General features: G+C 36.7%; 1 protein-coding gene across 2 annotated transcripts in view; it reads right to left on the bottom strand.

Annotated features, from left to right (window-relative positions):
• The window catches only part of SLIT2 (slit guidance ligand 2), a 405234-nt gene that overhangs the window by 72276 nt on the left and 315413 nt on the right, over positions 1-17545 (bottom strand). For both annotated transcript variants that reach the window (XM_005897066.3, XM_070372188.1), the window contains 7 exons: positions 13034-13177; positions 11378-11544; positions 10373-10505; positions 5932-6000; positions 2780-2851; positions 1861-1932; positions 73-144 (listed from right to left, as the gene is read on the bottom strand). In XM_005897066.3, the coding sequence (XP_005897128.2) occupies positions 73-144; positions 1861-1932; positions 2780-2851; positions 5932-6000; positions 10373-10505; positions 11378-11544; positions 13034-13177 (729 nt within the window). The remainder of the gene's footprint in view (positions 1-72; positions 145-1860; positions 1933-2779; positions 2852-5931; positions 6001-10372; positions 10506-11377; positions 11545-13033; positions 13178-17545) is intronic.

The following is a 17545-nucleotide window of genomic DNA, read 5'->3' as shown; positions in this document are numbered from 1 at the left end:
GACCATTTGTTCCAAACTCACTTGCCAGGGAGAGTTTGACCCTAAACCAATATTCATGAAATAGATACTCACAGGTGTGATAATGCAGCAAGATCATTGAAAGCACCTTCAGGCACAACAGAAATGTCGTTTCCATGTAAAGAACTAAAAACAAGGAAAAGAAAAATTAAATTTCCTATTATTTCAGGGAGTTCAGAAAAATCCCCAATATATGAGTTTTCAGTAACAGTTATTTAAAATCAGTGTAGAAAATGGTATATTAAACAGATAGTCTTCACATAACTGGATATCTATTTGGGGAAGCAAAAAGTTAGTTCCTACTTCATATCATATGCATAATAAATTTTATATAGAAGAGTTAAATGCAAAAATAAAACTGAAAATGTACTAAAGTAAAATATAGATGAATTCCTTTTTATAAAAATGGGATATGTAAGGCTTTTTAAAGTTCTATGTTATAAAACTCAGAAATCATAATGAAAAAGAGTGATATATTTTTGACGATGTAAAATATAACCATAATATAAAACAACAAGTCCCACTGCATAGCACAGGGAACTATTTTCAATCTTGTAATAAACTATAATGGAAAAGAATCTGACAAATAATATATACATACATGTATATATATGTTTGTGTGTGTGTGTACCAAATCACCTTGCAGCAATAAGAAACCAATACAACACATCAACTATATTTCAATTAAAAAAAGATTACATATAGAAAACAGAATGGGAAGTATCTGCAATATACATAAGCTATAAATATGTTAATTCCTTTGTAAAAAAGACCTGTAAACTTAGAGTCAAGTGCATAAAAGCAGGTATGTTAATAAGGAAAAGACAAAGTAACCATAGGAAATGAGAATTAATATGATCAAGCTAATAGAATAAGAAATGCAAACACTCAATAAACAAAATATACTCAAATGCTCTAGTAACTGGAATTGCAAATTAAAAGAAGAATGGAAAATAATGTTCCATCTGTCATATGACAAAAATGAAGGGATTTATAATATTTAATATTTTCAAGAGTGCTTTGAAATGGATAGTATATTAAAATAATACATTTAAAATTGTTTGGTGGACAACAAGATGACTACTTTTGGTATTCTTCTAATATGCTTGACAGTAAGATGGATGTGTAGGATGTTCATTCCAGCACTGTATAAAATAATGAAAATTTGGAATCAACCCAATGACAGTAAAGATGAGGGTACTTAAACAAGCTATGGTTCATCCATTCTATGAGTCTGTAGCAGTTAAAGAGCTGAGGAGTATTATGTTTGATGGAATGGCAAATCTAAAATCTAAAGCATATTGCTAAATAAAGTCAATGACAGACTTAAAATCTGTTTATCATTTTTAAATTATATTGCTGTGGGCATAAATATATCAACATATTAAAAAAACATAAAAAATAACCAGAAGATAACATTAAACTGTTTAACTGTCAATTCTGGGGAGAGAATTGGGATACAAGACCATATTTTACTTCATGTACTGTAAGATAAATTTTGTATAATAAAAATATTTTGTGTTGTATTATGTAACTTTTAAAAAATTAAAAATTTCTATTTTTTTTCAAAATTAGATCCATATAAAATTGTATCTTAAACTCATATATTATCAAATAAATGACCAAAGCAACAACATATTACAAAAGAAAAAATTATGTTGTCCAAGTAAAATCTGTTGAGAAATGATACAGTAAGATATAATTTTCCATTTTCAAATCTGTAGTAAATTCTAATGCATATAATCAAAAAATCCCCAAAATAAAGCAGTTAAATTACTAAAAAGCAACATAAAACCCAGATTCTCAAGAAATAAAGTATTTTGTTAAACATAAGATGCTTACAGTAACCGAAGAGACTTCAGTCCATCGAAGGTTCGAGGAGGAATACATCTCAAACGGTTGTAACTAAGAATTCTGAAAGCACACACAAGCCGATTTGTTTTACTCAGATATCCCCAAATGGCCAAATATCATTTTTAAAACAAAGCAACTGAAAAGGGTTATTTGAGCATCTTAAAAAAACTGAGGGAATTTAGAAAGATGATAACAATAACCCTGTGTACGAGACAGCAAAAGTGACGCTGATGTATGGAACAGTCTTATGGACTCTGTGGGAGAGGGAGAGGGTGGGAAGATTTGGGAGAATGGCATTGAAACATGTAAAATATCATGTATGAAATGAGATGCCAGTCCAGGTTCAATGCACGATACTGGATGCTTGGGGCTGGTGCACTGGGAGGACCTGGAGGGATGGTATGGGGAGGGAAGAGGGAGGAGGGTTCAGGAGAGGGAGCACATGTATACCTGTGATGGATTCATTTTGATGTTTGGCAAAACTAATACAATTATGTAAAGTTTAAAAATAAAATAAAATTAAAAAAAAAAAAACTGAGGGCACCGAGGCATCGTATTTTGTTAATCTTTGTGCTGTTCACTACTACAACACAGTTAATTCTAAAATACAGCCTAGAAGGCTTCCTACGGCTGTCGTTCATTATTGTCTCAACCGTGTTCTCCGTAAGGTGACTTCCTCCAGAAGTCTATCTTAAGGATTTCTCCCAACCCTGCCACAAATGTAAGTTATTCTTTGTTTCTCTCATAGAACCTGACACTTTTTATAGGATCTATATTTGTTTATCGAGGTTTTATTTGTCTGTTTCTCCCAACAGTATTAACATTCCTTGAGGGCAGACACTGTTTTGTACATCAGGAATGTCCAGTGAATTAAGGAATTAACTTAGCATCACACTTTCATACTCACAAAGTGAGGAGCTGGGTCATGTTGCTGAAGCTCTGATTAGAGAGGGTGCTTATTCTGTTGTTACTTAAGTCTCTAAAAAAGAAAAAGAAAAAAAAAACAGGTCTACTGTTACATAGACATTGACATATTAGTGATTCTTAGAAAGAGAAGGTTCTTCCTGTTCACAGTTGTAGCAGCATTGGTTAGGACTTAGCTTTTGTCTGGAAATAACAGAACATTGGGTAATCCTCTGAGGTACATAATTATTCATCATTATTCATGCCCAAGCCTGCTGAAATTAGAAACGACCATATGCCTTGCTCCGGCCAGTGAAGTGTGGCCACCAGAGCTGGTTGAACTTCAGAACAAAAGCTTCAGAGTAAGCTCACTTTTCCCTTAACCCTCTGCTCCTTCCTCTGCAAGGCTCCTGACATTCCACAGAGAAGCCCTCCCATTACTGGGTCCCAGGGCAATCACGTGGAAGCCATTCACAACAGACACATTTGACAGCTGAGAAATAAACCTTTGTTGTCAAAAGTTCCATCGGTTATACTTTATCTTCACTGTCACATACAAATAGTCAAATAGGATAACTGAAAGAATCCCTCATCTAATTACACTGACAAAGCCATCATCAAAAACAACACCATAATTAAAAACTGCCTTTGGCAAAGTCACTGGCACATGGTTGGTTCCTAGTAAATGTCTGTTTAATAAATGATGAGTAAATGAGAGACATGTGAATTTTCTACCCATGCCAAATGGGTATTTCCAAGAGTAATTTGTATCACAGGTTGTAAATAATATGCAGTGAACCTGATCTTATTTTTATTTTATATAATGTATACTGCTTGTGCCAAGTTGCCTCAGTTGTGTCTGACTCTTTGTGACCCCATGGACTGCAGCCCACCAGGCTCCTCTGTCCATGGAATTCTCCAGGCAAGAATACTGGAGTGGGTTGCCATGCCCTCCTCCAGGGGATCTTCCTGACCCAGGGATTGAATCGCATCATTTATATCTCCTGCATTGGCAGATAGGTTCTTTACCACTAGCACCATCTGAGAAGCCCATATAATGTATACATGATATACATAATATTAATAATGACATATTATAAGCATAATAATATATAATGCAGTGTAATATATAACATATATAATGATGTTTTCCATTCTGCTTTAGAAAAAATGGGTGAATATATACATACATACACTCACATACATAAAACAGTGTGATACACGTTAGAGAATATTCAGTGATTTTTATCTAAAACAAAATGCCAAATATATGGCTAAAGGAAGATTGATGAATAAATGGAAGATTTGGATTGTAATTTATGTTCATTTATGTATGTGTGTGTATTTATGTTTAGTATATTTTTCAGAAGAAAATTTATGAATAAGTACAAGACTTAGAAAAGATGCTTCAGATTATCCACATTAAAATGTCAAAGTATCAGTAAATGGACCAATGAAACTGTGAAATGGTGGGAATGTTACAGAAGCTTTATAATCCATCTTAGTTGCTGAAGTACTATGGCTAAATTTAAAAAATAAATACATTTACACTAGCAGTAGTTACTGGCCTGAAAGTCAAAGTTGCTCAGTCGTGTCTGATTCTTTGAGACCCCATGGACTTTAATCCATGGAATTCTCCAGGCCAGAATTCTGGAGTGGGTAGCCTTTCCCTTCTCCAGGAGATCTTCCCAATCCAGAGATCGAACCCAGGTCTCCTGCATTGTGGGCGGGTTCTTTACCAACTGAGCTATCAGGGAAGCCCAGTTACCTGCCTAGAGTTGTATAGTGAGTCATTGGTAAAACCATTTCTGGATCTATAAATTCTCATTTTTCATTTCCAAACTGGTTTTAAATAATCACATGCTGTCTCACAAATGACCCAATTCTGCTGAACTGACCCTTTGGAAATTGCAGCAATTTAATGGTTTATTTAACAGAACAAATGTGTGTAATCAGTTCTTGCTGCTATTAAATAAATAACTAGAGGGAGAACAAGACATCTTGTAGGGTATTCTTTTTTCTTAATTTAACCATTTGTGAGTTAACAGTCCTATATACTTCAAACAAAGTGTTTGATTTTCGCATACTTTTAAGGAAAACTGAAAAGGATCAACAACATTTTAACTAGCTTTCATGTGCTCAGGGTAAAGTTTACAGTGAGAAACATAATTATGTAGGTAGCTACCTAGGTTTCTAGTATTCACTAATTAGGAATAAATCCCTCTTTTCTAGGAATACTAGAAATCTAAGACAGTTATAATTACTCTAAAATCAAACAGATTTAAAAATAAAATATTTCCCTTTATATCCAACATTGTTGCTGATTTTTTTTTGTTTTGCTACAAGTTTTATCAATTACTAACAATGCTACTCTAAGTGTGACATTATATACAGAAGATTATATATTTTAAGAAATATTGTGCACATAACTAGATTGAAAAAAAAATGCTTGTATGTTTAAGTATACTCTTGTATTTACAATTAAAAACTGTAAGAAATTGTTTACATACATTAATGAAAGAGAGATGATACTTTAGGATGACATCAAACCAAACTAAAAACAATTCAATGTTTGATGTTTATACTCAGAATGTCAGCATCTTTGTCAACTGTACTTCAGTACTATGTAAGTAAACATGGATTTTAGAAAATAAATTTAAATACTGGAAACCCATACCTTAATTCATAATGTATTATATGAGAATCAACCCTTTTAAAATTAAAAAAAAGCCTTTAAAAATCAAGTTTTTAAACTAGATTTATAATATAGTGTCAGTCTGCTCCGTTTTGTTTAAAGTTGAGAATATAAACATTGTTTTCCATTTTTCTTTCCTTGGATTGTCGTTAAATAGCTCACATTCATCTTCAATAGAAGTATTCAACTTTCTGCAAGTCTATAATTCTCTGATACTTAGACATAATCATATTTGTACTTTACACAGAAGAAGACCTTCTTCTAAGATGCACCATTGCCCGACTGATAATCAATGAAGATGTAGCTAGTGATCCAGAACCACAATGAGCAAGACAAAAAGCATCTAACTGAAAACAATTTATAGAATCTGAAAGGTTCACTAAATCTTCTGCCCCTACTATCCACATTTACATGAAAGCAAATAAGATGTCAAAAACAGAAAAATACCATACATTACTCACATAAGTGTTAAATGTTTGTAGTTAGAGAGTTCCTTAGGAACCAGGGTAAACTGGTTCCCATCCAGATACCTAAAAACAAAGAAAATATTATTTTTTTAAAAAGTAACAGTAGTGAATCAGAAAATAGTTGAGCAATATTTCACTTTTAGTTGAAGCAAGGAGACATTTAACAATTTTGGCTTTACAAGGTCATGTTCCCAGATAGGATTGCTATTTAACAGAAGTAGAGAAAAAACACAAACACAGTTGTCAAATCCAGTAGAATTCTTCTGTGGATTACTTACGCTAAATTATAAAACCAAGGAGAGACTGGTGAGTCCAGTCCTTTGTGGTTTATCTAAGAAGGCAAGGTATGTATCCAACCACTTGTGTGTCAGCAAGAGTTTAATCGGCCTTCATTGTACTTGTGTCTACGTGGGACCAATACCATGAAATGCACTCACTACTGGCAGAAACTTGTTACTACTGACAAGACCAATCTTCACCGCCTTATTGTGTCAATATGCTTAGTAAATAACAATGGGTGATTGAACAGATATATTTGGGAATTTTAATGTAATTAGATTTCAGTTTAAAAAGATCTTAAAAATAGTTTTTACCCTTGTATGTTTGCTTGGTGATATTAATTTTAGGAGGTTTCATAGAAAATTATGACATCTAATGCACAAAAACAGTACATTTATGTAAAAGTAATGATAAAATAAAACATGTTAGTAAAATTTCTCTTTCTGATTAGAGTCAACAGAATGATGAGAAAATAAGGGCTAATAGACAAAACACAGAAATAAATCCTTAAAGGCATATTCATGATATCACAAAAAGAAAAATAATTCCATCTCCTCCCAAGGCTCTTCTTCCCCAGAATGTAGAGGGTGATGAGTAGAAACGTTTTTCAGCAACTTCACCCTCTGGTTATAGATGTGTCCATGAACAACCCTGCCGCAGCAGGCATGTAGCCCTACCACACCAGCGCTGTGGCCTATCTCCAGATCTGAGATTGACATTCATATTTTTGCTGGATACACAAGTAGCTGAGCAATTTTCTAAGATGACAAGCTTTTTCACATATTTCAACATGATAAAAGTTATATAAAAGGCACAAGTTATCAAAATATGTAATAAAGCTGTGATGAAGAGTCAGGCTTTTGTTAGGACTTCCTATGCCTATTCAAATTTTCTGACTCTGTCTTATTTCAACTTCTCTCCTCTTTCATTTCTCTAGCTAAGAATTTATTGGTACCACTAGAGGGAAGCATAATCCCATATACTTCAGGACTTTCCCTTTATTCCAGAAAGCATCCTAACACGAAGCTAAAAATTTTCAGAAAGTGCACTATGGTTGCTTATATGTGAAACAATCTAAGACAGAAACTACATGGAAATGATTAAAAACAATGGATACCATTTGTTCAGAATTGTTAACTGCTACATACTTATTTTTGCCAAATTCTTTAATAATTTAATATAATATGCCCATGGAAATTTTCTAATACATATAGCATATATGTTACTGGAAAGAGGGATCCTGTTGAGGTGGTATGGTTCTAAGAATAAACTCTTGGGGCAGTAAAGCAAAAATGCACAGAAGGTGAGTTAATATCTTCCTCATCTCTAGAATATATTTTCTTTTAAAAAATTACTTTTTAATAATTTATACAGGAATAGATTGAAGATTCAACTATCTGACAGAAGAAACACATAGATGGCATAGACAAATCAAGCAGGTTCTCAGATATAGATTAATAAAGAAATTAAAAGACAAACTACCACACAATTGCACTCATCTCACACTCTAGTAAAGTAATGCTCAAAATTCTCCATGCCAAGCTTTAATACTACATGAACTACGAACTTCTAGATGTTCAACATGGATTTAGAAAAAGGCAGAGGAACCAGATATCAAATTGCCAACATCAGTTGAATCATCGAAAAAGCAAGAGAGTTCCAGGAAAACATCTACTTCTGCTTTATTGACTATGCCAAAGCCTTTGACTGTGTGGATCACAACAAACTGTGGAAAATTCTGAAAGAGATAGGAATACCAGACCACCTGACCTGCCTCCTGAGAAATCTGTATGCAGGTCAGGAAGCAACAGTTAGAACTGGACATGAAGCAACAGACTGGTTCCAAATTGGGAAAGGAATACATCAAGGCTGTATATTGTCATCCTGCTTATTTAACTTCTATGCAGAGTATATCATGAGAAACGCTAGGCTGGATGAAGCACAAGCTGGAATCAAGACTGCCAGGAGAAATATCAATAACCTTGTATATGCAGATGACACCACCCTTATGGCAGAAAGTGAAGAAGAACTAAACAGTCTCTTGATGAAAATGAAAGAGGAGAGTGAAAAAGTTGGCTTAAAACTCAACATTCAGAAAACTAAGATCATGGCATCCAGTCCCATCACTTTATGGCAAATAGATGGGGAAACAATGGAAACAGTGAGAGACTTTATTTTTTTAGACTCCAAATCACTGCAGATGGTGACTGCAGCCATGAAATAAAAAGACACTCCTTGGAAGAAAAGCTATGAGCAACCTAGACAGCATATTAAAAAGCAGAGACATTACTTTGCCAACAAAGACCCATCTAGTCAAGGCTATGGTTTTTCCAGTGGTCATGTATGGATGTGAGAGTTGGACTATAAAGAAAGCTGAGTGCAGAAGAATTGGTGATTTTGAACTGTGGTGTTGAAGACTCTTGAGAGTCCCTTGGACTGAGAGGAGATCCAACCCGTCCATCCAAAAGGAAATCAGTCCTGAATATTCACTGGAAGGACTGATGCTGAAGCTGAAACTCCAATACTTTGGCCACCTGATGCAAAGAACTGATTCATTTGAAAAGACCCTGATGCTGGGAAAGATGGAAGGCAGGAGGAGAAGGTGACGACAGAGGATGAGATGTCTGGATGGCATCACCGACTCAATTGACGTGAGTTTGAGTAAACTTTGGGAGTTGTATGTATGTATATGGACAGGGAGGCCTGGAGTGCTGCAGTCCATGGGGTTGCAAAAAGTCAGACACGATTGAGTGACCGAACTGAACTGAAGATTATTTGATGGGAATCTGGTAAAAGGACAAAGGCATGGGTCAGTTAAAATGGTAGAAAAGGGATTCAGCATCAAAGATGATCTAAATGTTATGCTGAGTATTATGGTCTTGGCTGGGTTATTTTTAGAATCAATATTTTGCCTATAGAATACAAGCATCTAACTTCTCAACCCTGGATGGCTGGTAATCTTTTGAAATAAATAGATATCAAAATAACAATTAACATTTTAATTACACACACACATAAAGCAGGGCTCATAGTTAACTAACAACTGGGATTGGTACTGAGAGAGGGAAAATGAACACTTAACAACAGCTCACTCTTAGAGGGATGATCACACACTTTTTCTGTAAGTGTCAATTAAAGACCAAATTACAATTTGTAAAACTGCACATGATTTGAAAACAAGTTCTTTGATAACTGAAGTGACATCTTCTTGAATCTCATTACTTACATTCCAGGTTGCCAAAAGTTTATCAAAGTTACTGGTTTGTTGTACATGAATTACAAGTACACATCTGCATGAATTCCATTTTTGATACATAGTTTAACACAGTTGAAAAATAAACAGAGGCAAAAGACTCAATCACACATCAAGCATTTGCCCCGGATCTTTGGTATAGAGATACTGGAATCGGACAGAGCCTGCGTGCAGCATTGTTCAAACAGCTGATGCTTTGATTTATTCCATTCCACATATAAAGCAGGAGGCAGCTAAGGAAGTGTGTGTGGTGCTTAGTATCCTGATATATGTATACTGGCCATGTAAACTGTGGTTATATTTCAGTTTTGCAAATGTTAGGGATCACTGGCCCCACACCTTTCCTAAAGGACTCTGATTCAAATCCAAAGGGCACTACCTCTTTTTAAGTGTGAAGATTATGTCAGCTTCTTCTACACCCTACATATTTATGTATCCTCTGTGGTGAGATATTCTCTAAGGGGACACAGGGTAAAGAATAATTAACCATATGAAATATTCCAGTCACTGTAGATAAACTAAATATGTGGAATTTCTCAAGGTGCATTTGATAGAATGTTGGTCTTGCAAGATAGTCCATGAGAAAAGGGCTGTGGAGACAACCAAGTGTGGGAGGCCCATTAGGGTTTACATCCTCTGGGAGCTCACAGCGCACCATTGCATATTAAAGGCACTGGGTAATCCTACAGTGAAAACCAAAGAGAAACACACAACCAGCCTTTCCCAAGGGGACCTGAACAAGCTTTTATATTATTTGCTTAGGGTGTTACATGATACTAATGAATGGCCCACGGAATGAATGTACTTTGCAAATAAGACTCAAAAGATTTTTGTTTGGTCTCCATTTCCCTTGGTGTGTGAAACAGTACTCATTCAGGAAAGGGAAAGACAAGCTCTACTTACAATTCAGTGACATCTCTTGGAATTCCTTTGGGCAAGACCTTCAAGGCTTTGTTGCTACATCGAACCACTGTGTCCAAGCAGGTACACTCGGCAGGACAGCGAGAGAGTGGGGAACAGCTATTGTCATCATTTCCTAAATTGCCAAAAGATACACAGGAAAACCGGAGTTGTGGCTCTGAAGATGCCAGAAGGGATTTTATGCCTTCAGTTTAACAAACACAAGAGACTTCAGCCATACAACGACTTATGCTTAGGGCATTAAGGATTTACAAGTTGACACTGTATGTTCTGTCTAGGACAGAGTTCCAGAAAACAATTCACAGTTAGTATTATCAATATGATTATAATGTTACGTTCTTTGTTCAGTTGTTTATACTTTTCAGAATATATAAATGTAAACTGAATTATGGAAAAATTGTAAGCAGAAATGAAGAGACAAAAAGGGACAGATTATTTTTTAAAAGCTTAGCAAAAAATGTATGGGTCCCTCATTTGAAAATATAGAGCTCAAATGAACTCCACTTTTTGGCAAAAATAATAGCACCTACATTCTACCTATATTACAGGCCTGTTATGAGAATCAAATGCAATGATATATAGAGAGTACTAAAATGAAAACTATTTTTTTGTTACATTTACTAGCATTTCTATTTTATAAGTCAATTGCCTTTATCACTTAAAAATGGTAATTACTAAAACAGATGCTTAGCATAATAAAGAAAAGCAAAAATGAAGCTATATAAATAGTATCAACCACAGGTTAAAAACTGGAAAATCTTTAAAAATGTTCAGAAACACATATCAAGTAGAGTTAGATGTGAATTTACAGTTGGAGCAAATAAGTGCCTGTTGCTAAAACAAAAGAAAACCACAAAACAAAGTAAAAAAATGCATAATAACTACAGCTATTCATTACCTGAACTATGAATGCTGCATATGCCCTATAGCATTGGAACAGTCACCAGAGAGTGTCTGGTGATCAAAGCCCTGGCTGTTCCTTCTTACCATCATCACAAGTGAAGTCTTGAATGGCCACATCCTGGATGGGGATTTCTTTGAGGAAATAGGGTTTCTGACATCGAGGATTTCCTGTTACAATTCTTTTCTTCCTAAGCCATTCTCCCAACCAAGCCAGGTAGCAGTTACAGTTGAAAGGATTGGCCAAGAGGTTTCTAAGCACCACAGGCAAACAATGCAGAGTTAAATTTAGGCGTCTGCTTTTGTGCTTCTCAAAATATCATGCTACCATTTTCCCACAACACACTCCACCCCCAATTCATGCTCAATCACATACAACATACAGGATGCATTCACTGACTAAAAAGATTTATGTCTGGAACTTAAACAATAAAAACAATATTTTCATATGAGAATTATTCAAATAATTTCACATGAAAATAAAGTGAAGGTGGCAATTCAGAGTTTATGCAGGGTATCCTGATGGATATCTCATTTAGAGATAATTTAAACTTGTCAGATCTGACTTGCTGTCAAACTTCTCTACACTGATAATGCAGTAATTTAATATAAAGATGAAGGCTGATTACCTTATATTATTGAGTTTAACCTGACAACAGCTATTTCATTAATTTGTCATTTCAAGATTTCCATCTCTTATTTGCTCCAGGGAATAGGTTTCCCATCTAAACTGACAGCTGAGTTGATTAAATGCCAGTTATAAAAATGAATTTATTTCTACAAATCTCAATACTTTTAGCATTTCACCACTTCAGCACTAACCTATTGACAATCCCATTATTTATAAACACGGCATCTTTAATATGCACAAATTAGTCACTCGATGGAAAATGTCAGATTTTATGTGGAAAGGGGATTAAATACTTTACTGATGGATGGATGTTTCCTTCAAATTATTTCTTCTGGGATTTCAGCTATGTTAAACATGATTTTTTTCCTTCTAACTACCTTTTCAGTTAAATTAGTATATTTAGGTGCCACTCTTACCAGAAAGCCATATCAGATGTAAGATTTATCATTCCAAATACTGCTTTTCTTAGATACTTACATACAAGGGGCTTAAAATACCCTTGTTTGTTTTGGAGTTTGTTTTTTGACACTTTCTGAGTTCTGCCTGTAGACCTACAAATATTCTTTATTCTTTGTCTACATAAAATGTGCTCTTGGATAGGCTCACCCTATTTCTTTAATATCTTCTTAATATCATAGTAAATGCCCTATGGTGAGCTTTTATTGTCAGTCTGGTCATCATAATATATCTCCTGTCACTGTGAATGATCCTTTGAGTACAGTTTGTTGGCAATAACCCTATCAACTCTGTTTTATGATACTCATACGGCAAAGACACCAATGTGAGAACACTGGGAAAAAAATACGTTTCTCTCATTTGCAACTCAATCAAATTATAAGATTACCATTTACAAATTAAGCCACATCACACTGTTATAAATAATTCACTGAAAAATACAATAATTTTTGTTAAATTTTAACATAAGCTAGTAGGCAATATTGTTAGAAGAATTAAAATAAGTTTAACATGATAAATTTGTCCTTAAAAATACCTGTCTTTAATCCTATGTTTATGAAACACTTAGTAATGCATTAAAATGGTATCAATAAAAGTAATAAATATCATACACTGGCTTAATTAATACATCAAGGAAGACTATTTTTCATACTTACAGAGTAGATAAAGAATGGAGAGTATCAAAAGCTCCTGGTGCAATGGTAGTAATCTGATTATCATATAAAGAAAGCAAACGCACAGAGCTGAGTCCTATGAAACTGTCATTCCCTACACAGCTTATGCGATTACTTCTCAACATCCTGAGGGGGAAAAATACAACATCGTTAAGGAGATAACATATCAATCAATTTTGCCTATCTGAAGACCACAATAACCCCTCCTTGCAAATGCATATTCACTCCTGCTTTCTGAATGTTTTCCTGTCATAAGGAACTGCTGATATGTTACAGTCATTTCCCTGTATCTCTGATAGATTGATTCCAGGACCCCCTGCATATACCAAATTCGTGGCCCTCCATATCTGCGGGTTCTGCATTCACTGTGTATGCTTGAATCTGTGGATGCAGAATCCACAGATGTAGAGAGCCAGTTATACTAAGAAACCTGTGCAAGAACAAAATGCTTAGAGTTGTCAGTGATAACACTCGGTTACAAAACTCAAGAGTCTCAAGTATGGGCTTACAACCCCATGTAATGAGGGCAGAATGTTTTCCTCTGATGGTACAATTATGGTGGCATGATTACATAATATCCTAATTCACCCACACCTCTCTAAGCCCTGGAAGCCCTGTGATTTGTGTATTCTCCGTAACATTACACTTGCTGCTGAACAGAAAGGAGGCAGAAAAGAATCAATAGCCAGAGCGGATACAGGACTAAGGGCATCTCAGGGACTTACAGCCAAGTCAATGTCAACAGTGGCTGGGGGAGCCAAATTTGACTGAGCTTCCACAAAGCCTGTACAAATTATTCTATTTGTTTTGAGTTTTAAAATTTAAAAGGAGACAATAGTTAAGAGATCCCAGTTGTTCACAAGGAAGCTTAAACAGGTTTCTTTTGAAAGAAACTCTAACCATTTTTTCTTTAGTCATTGACATTAGTAGGATTAAAACTTTTGTCATTTCCTCATCACTGCTAAAGTTCTGGTTGGTTCTCAATTCTTTTTGCAAACTGTTTCTTTGAAGGGCTTAGAAGGGAATGAAAAGCTTCTTTAAAATCCATTGTAAAAATGAATAGTTGCCATAAACTTCATACAGAATTGCTAAAAAGTTAATATTTTCCTTAATTTTTCTAGATGTGGGTTGACCACCCTGTTAGAAGACAGCAAAAATAGCAACAAAACTTTCCTTTAAAATTCTACATTGTCCTCTAATAAATTAGAAGTACCGGCTTTTGCATTCTGCTAAGTTACAGATAACAAGAAAGGATAATGCCCTCCTTATCAAGGCATTGTTTTGCATTTGGAAACAAATGCACAACAGAAAAGTGTGACTATCAGCACTATCCTTTGTCATAAATAAATAAGAACATTTGGTCTTAATCTTATTGGAGTCACAGACTTCTGGGAAAAGTTGAAAAAAGCTTTATTTTCTGTTGCTGGAAAAATCTGTAAGCACACATATGTACTACATTTTGCCTGCAATGGCGGGGGCTTCAAAGACCCACTGAAATATGTGCATGTACGACTAAGAGGTTTACTAGTCCTAAAGGGCTGAGAAGTCCACAGGCAGTGAAGGGGGAGGGGTCTTGTTGAAATCTTCATAGCTCCAAGCTGAAAGATACCACTTAAAGCAATAGCTGTGTCCCGGTAAACCCACTGAAGGCCTTTCAATACCTTTAGCTTGTCTCTAAATGATTTGTTTTGCAGCTTGAGGTACAGTGGGATTAAGTAGAGAGTTAGTGGGTGTCTACCTCAGATGCCTAAACACAGGAGTCACAAACCATTGCTAGATATATAACGAAGGTGAAAACTGAATTTAGAGAACTTGTCTCATAGAGAGTCCTGTGACTGGAGCTAGTCAGAAAAAAATACTTTGATAAACTCTTTAGGGTGCTCTTATGGGGTCGCACAGAGTCAGACATGACTGAAGCGACATAGCAGCAGCAGCATGGGCTGAATTGTATTCCCCTAAAACTCATATAACATGGAACAACAGACTGGTTCCAAATAGGAAAAGGAGTACGTCAAGGCTGTATATTGTCACCCTGCTTATTTAACTTATATGCAGAGTACATTATGAGAAACGTGGGGCTGGAAGAAGCACAAGCTGGAATCAAGATTGCCGGGAGAAATATCAATAACCTCAGATATGCAGATGACATCACCCTTATGGCAGAAAGTGAAGAGGAACTAAAAAGCCTCTTGATGAAAGTGAAAGAGGAGAGTGAAAAAGTTGGCTTAAAGCTCAACATTCAGAAAATGATGATCATGGCATCTGGTCCCATCACTTCATGGGAAATAGATGAGGAAACAGTGTCAGACTTTATTTTTTGGGGCTCCAAAATCATTGCAGATGGTGATAGCAGCCATGAAATTAAAAGACGCTTACTCCTTGGAAGGAAAGTTATGACCAACCTAGATAGCATATTCAAAAGCAGAGACATTACTTTGCCAACAAAGGTCCGTCTAGTCAAGGCTATGGTTTTTCCAGTGGTCATGTATGGATGTGAGAGTTGGACTGTGAAGAAGGCTGAGCGCCAAAGAATTGATGCTTTTGAACTGTGGTGTGGGAGAAGACTCTTGAGAGTCCCTTGGACTGCAAGGAGATCCAACCAGTCCATTCTGAAGGAGATCAGCCCTGGGATTTCTTTGGAAAGACTGATGCTAAAGCTGAAACTCCAATACTTTGGCCACCTCATGCAAAGAGTTGACTCATTGGAAAAGACTCTGATGCTGCGAGGGATTGGGGGCAGGAAGAAAAGCAGACGACAAGAGGATGAGATGGCTGGATGGCATCACTAACTCAATGGACATGAGTTTGAGTGAACTCCTGGAGTTGGTGATGGACAGGAAGGCCTGGCGTGCTGCAATTCATGGGGTCACAAAGAGTCGGGCACAACTGAGCGACTGAACTGAACTGAACTGAAAACTCATATGCTGAAGCCTTGCATGTGTGCTCACTCAGCTGTGTCTGACTCTTTGTGACCCCAAGGACTATGGTCTGCCAGGATCCTCTGTCCATGGGATTTCCCAGGCAGGAATACTAGAGTGGGTTGCTATTTCCTCTTCCAGAGGATCTTCCCGATCCAGAGGTAAAACCCACGTCTCCTGTATTGGCAGGCGGATTCTTTATCACTGAGCCATCTGGGAAGCTCCAATCCCTGATGGGACTGCACTTGGAGATGGGGCCTTTAGGGAGCTAGTTAAGGTGAAATGGTGATTCAGATGGTAAAGTAGATTCCCTGGTTTCTCAGATGGTAAGGCATCTGCCTGCATTGTGGGAGACCCAAGTTCAATCCCCGGGTCAGGAAGATCCCCTGGAAAAGGAAATCGCAATCCACTCCAGTACTCTTGCCTGAAAAATCCCATGGACGAAGGAGCCTGGTAGGCTATAGTCCATGGAGTCGCAAAGAATCAGACAAGACTGAGCGACCTCACAAAGATGAAATGAGATCCTAAGGGTGGAGCCCTGATCTGACTGGACTGGTGTCCTTAGAAGAAAGGACACCAGAGTTCTCTTGTCCCAAACACAGAGGAAAAGCCATAGAAGGACACAGAGAGAACGTGGCCATCTACAAGCCAAGGAAGGAGTTCTCTCCAGAAACCAATCATCTTAGCACCTTGATTTTGGAATTCTAGCCTCCAGAACAATAAGAAAACACATTTCTCCTGTTTAAGTCATTCAGTCTGTGGTATCTTGTTATGGCAGCCCAAGGCTGACCAAAGTAAGCAGAGTTACAGGCAGACCTCACGCCTCCCCTTGAAGCTCCTTGTACAAGCCCCTGTGTCTTTGTCTTTTGAAGTAAAATGCTAATTCGAGAGTTGATGATTGCGAAATATCAAGATGTGGAAACAAAGAATAGCCTAAAGAACTGTTAGGCTAGGGAAATGGTAATAATTTAGACCATAATTCTGCCACACAGCAGTTTCACTGAACTCCCAGTTTCCTGAAAGATACAGATAAAGGCCTGATACACATTCCTAAGCTGTTTTTTTTACAGGAAGTAAACTCCCTTCAGGTAAAAACTACTGACCCTAGAACGGATTGAAACCAGAAAATTGATGATGCTTGAAACTTAACCTTGATGCCAACCAGTCCAAGAACTGTCCACAAGCTGATCACGCCCTACCTCCTTGAACACTATAAAACTCCTCATTACCCACTCCAAGGTGGGTCACATGGTCTTGATGGCATTAGTCCTCTGTGGCCCCCTTAGCCTGGCAAAGCAATAAAAACTACTCTTTTCTACTTCACGAATCTCTCTCTACACCTTTCTATTTGGCACTGGTGTACAGAGACTGAGTTTTGGCAAACACCCCCCATTGCCCACCCTGACGCACACTGCCCCCTTGAGGAGAAGGCTCTAGTAACATCAGTGGCTCAGCCACCATCTAAGAAGGCAGGCTTCTGGCTGCTGCAGGACTTAGTTTTGCCAAGTTACCCGAGACAGCTTGGGAGAGGGGAATGGGGGCAGGAGTAGATGTAGCCACCTGTAGTATAACTTCT

This window comes from Bos mutus, chromosome 6 (assembly GCF_027580195.1).
Source record: "Bos mutus isolate GX-2022 chromosome 6, NWIPB_WYAK_1.1, whole genome shotgun sequence".
Taxonomy (NCBI): domain Eukaryota; kingdom Metazoa; phylum Chordata; class Mammalia; order Artiodactyla; family Bovidae; genus Bos; species Bos mutus.
Note: the sequence above shows the minus strand (reverse complement) of the source record. Positions and strands in the feature narration are given on the sequence as shown.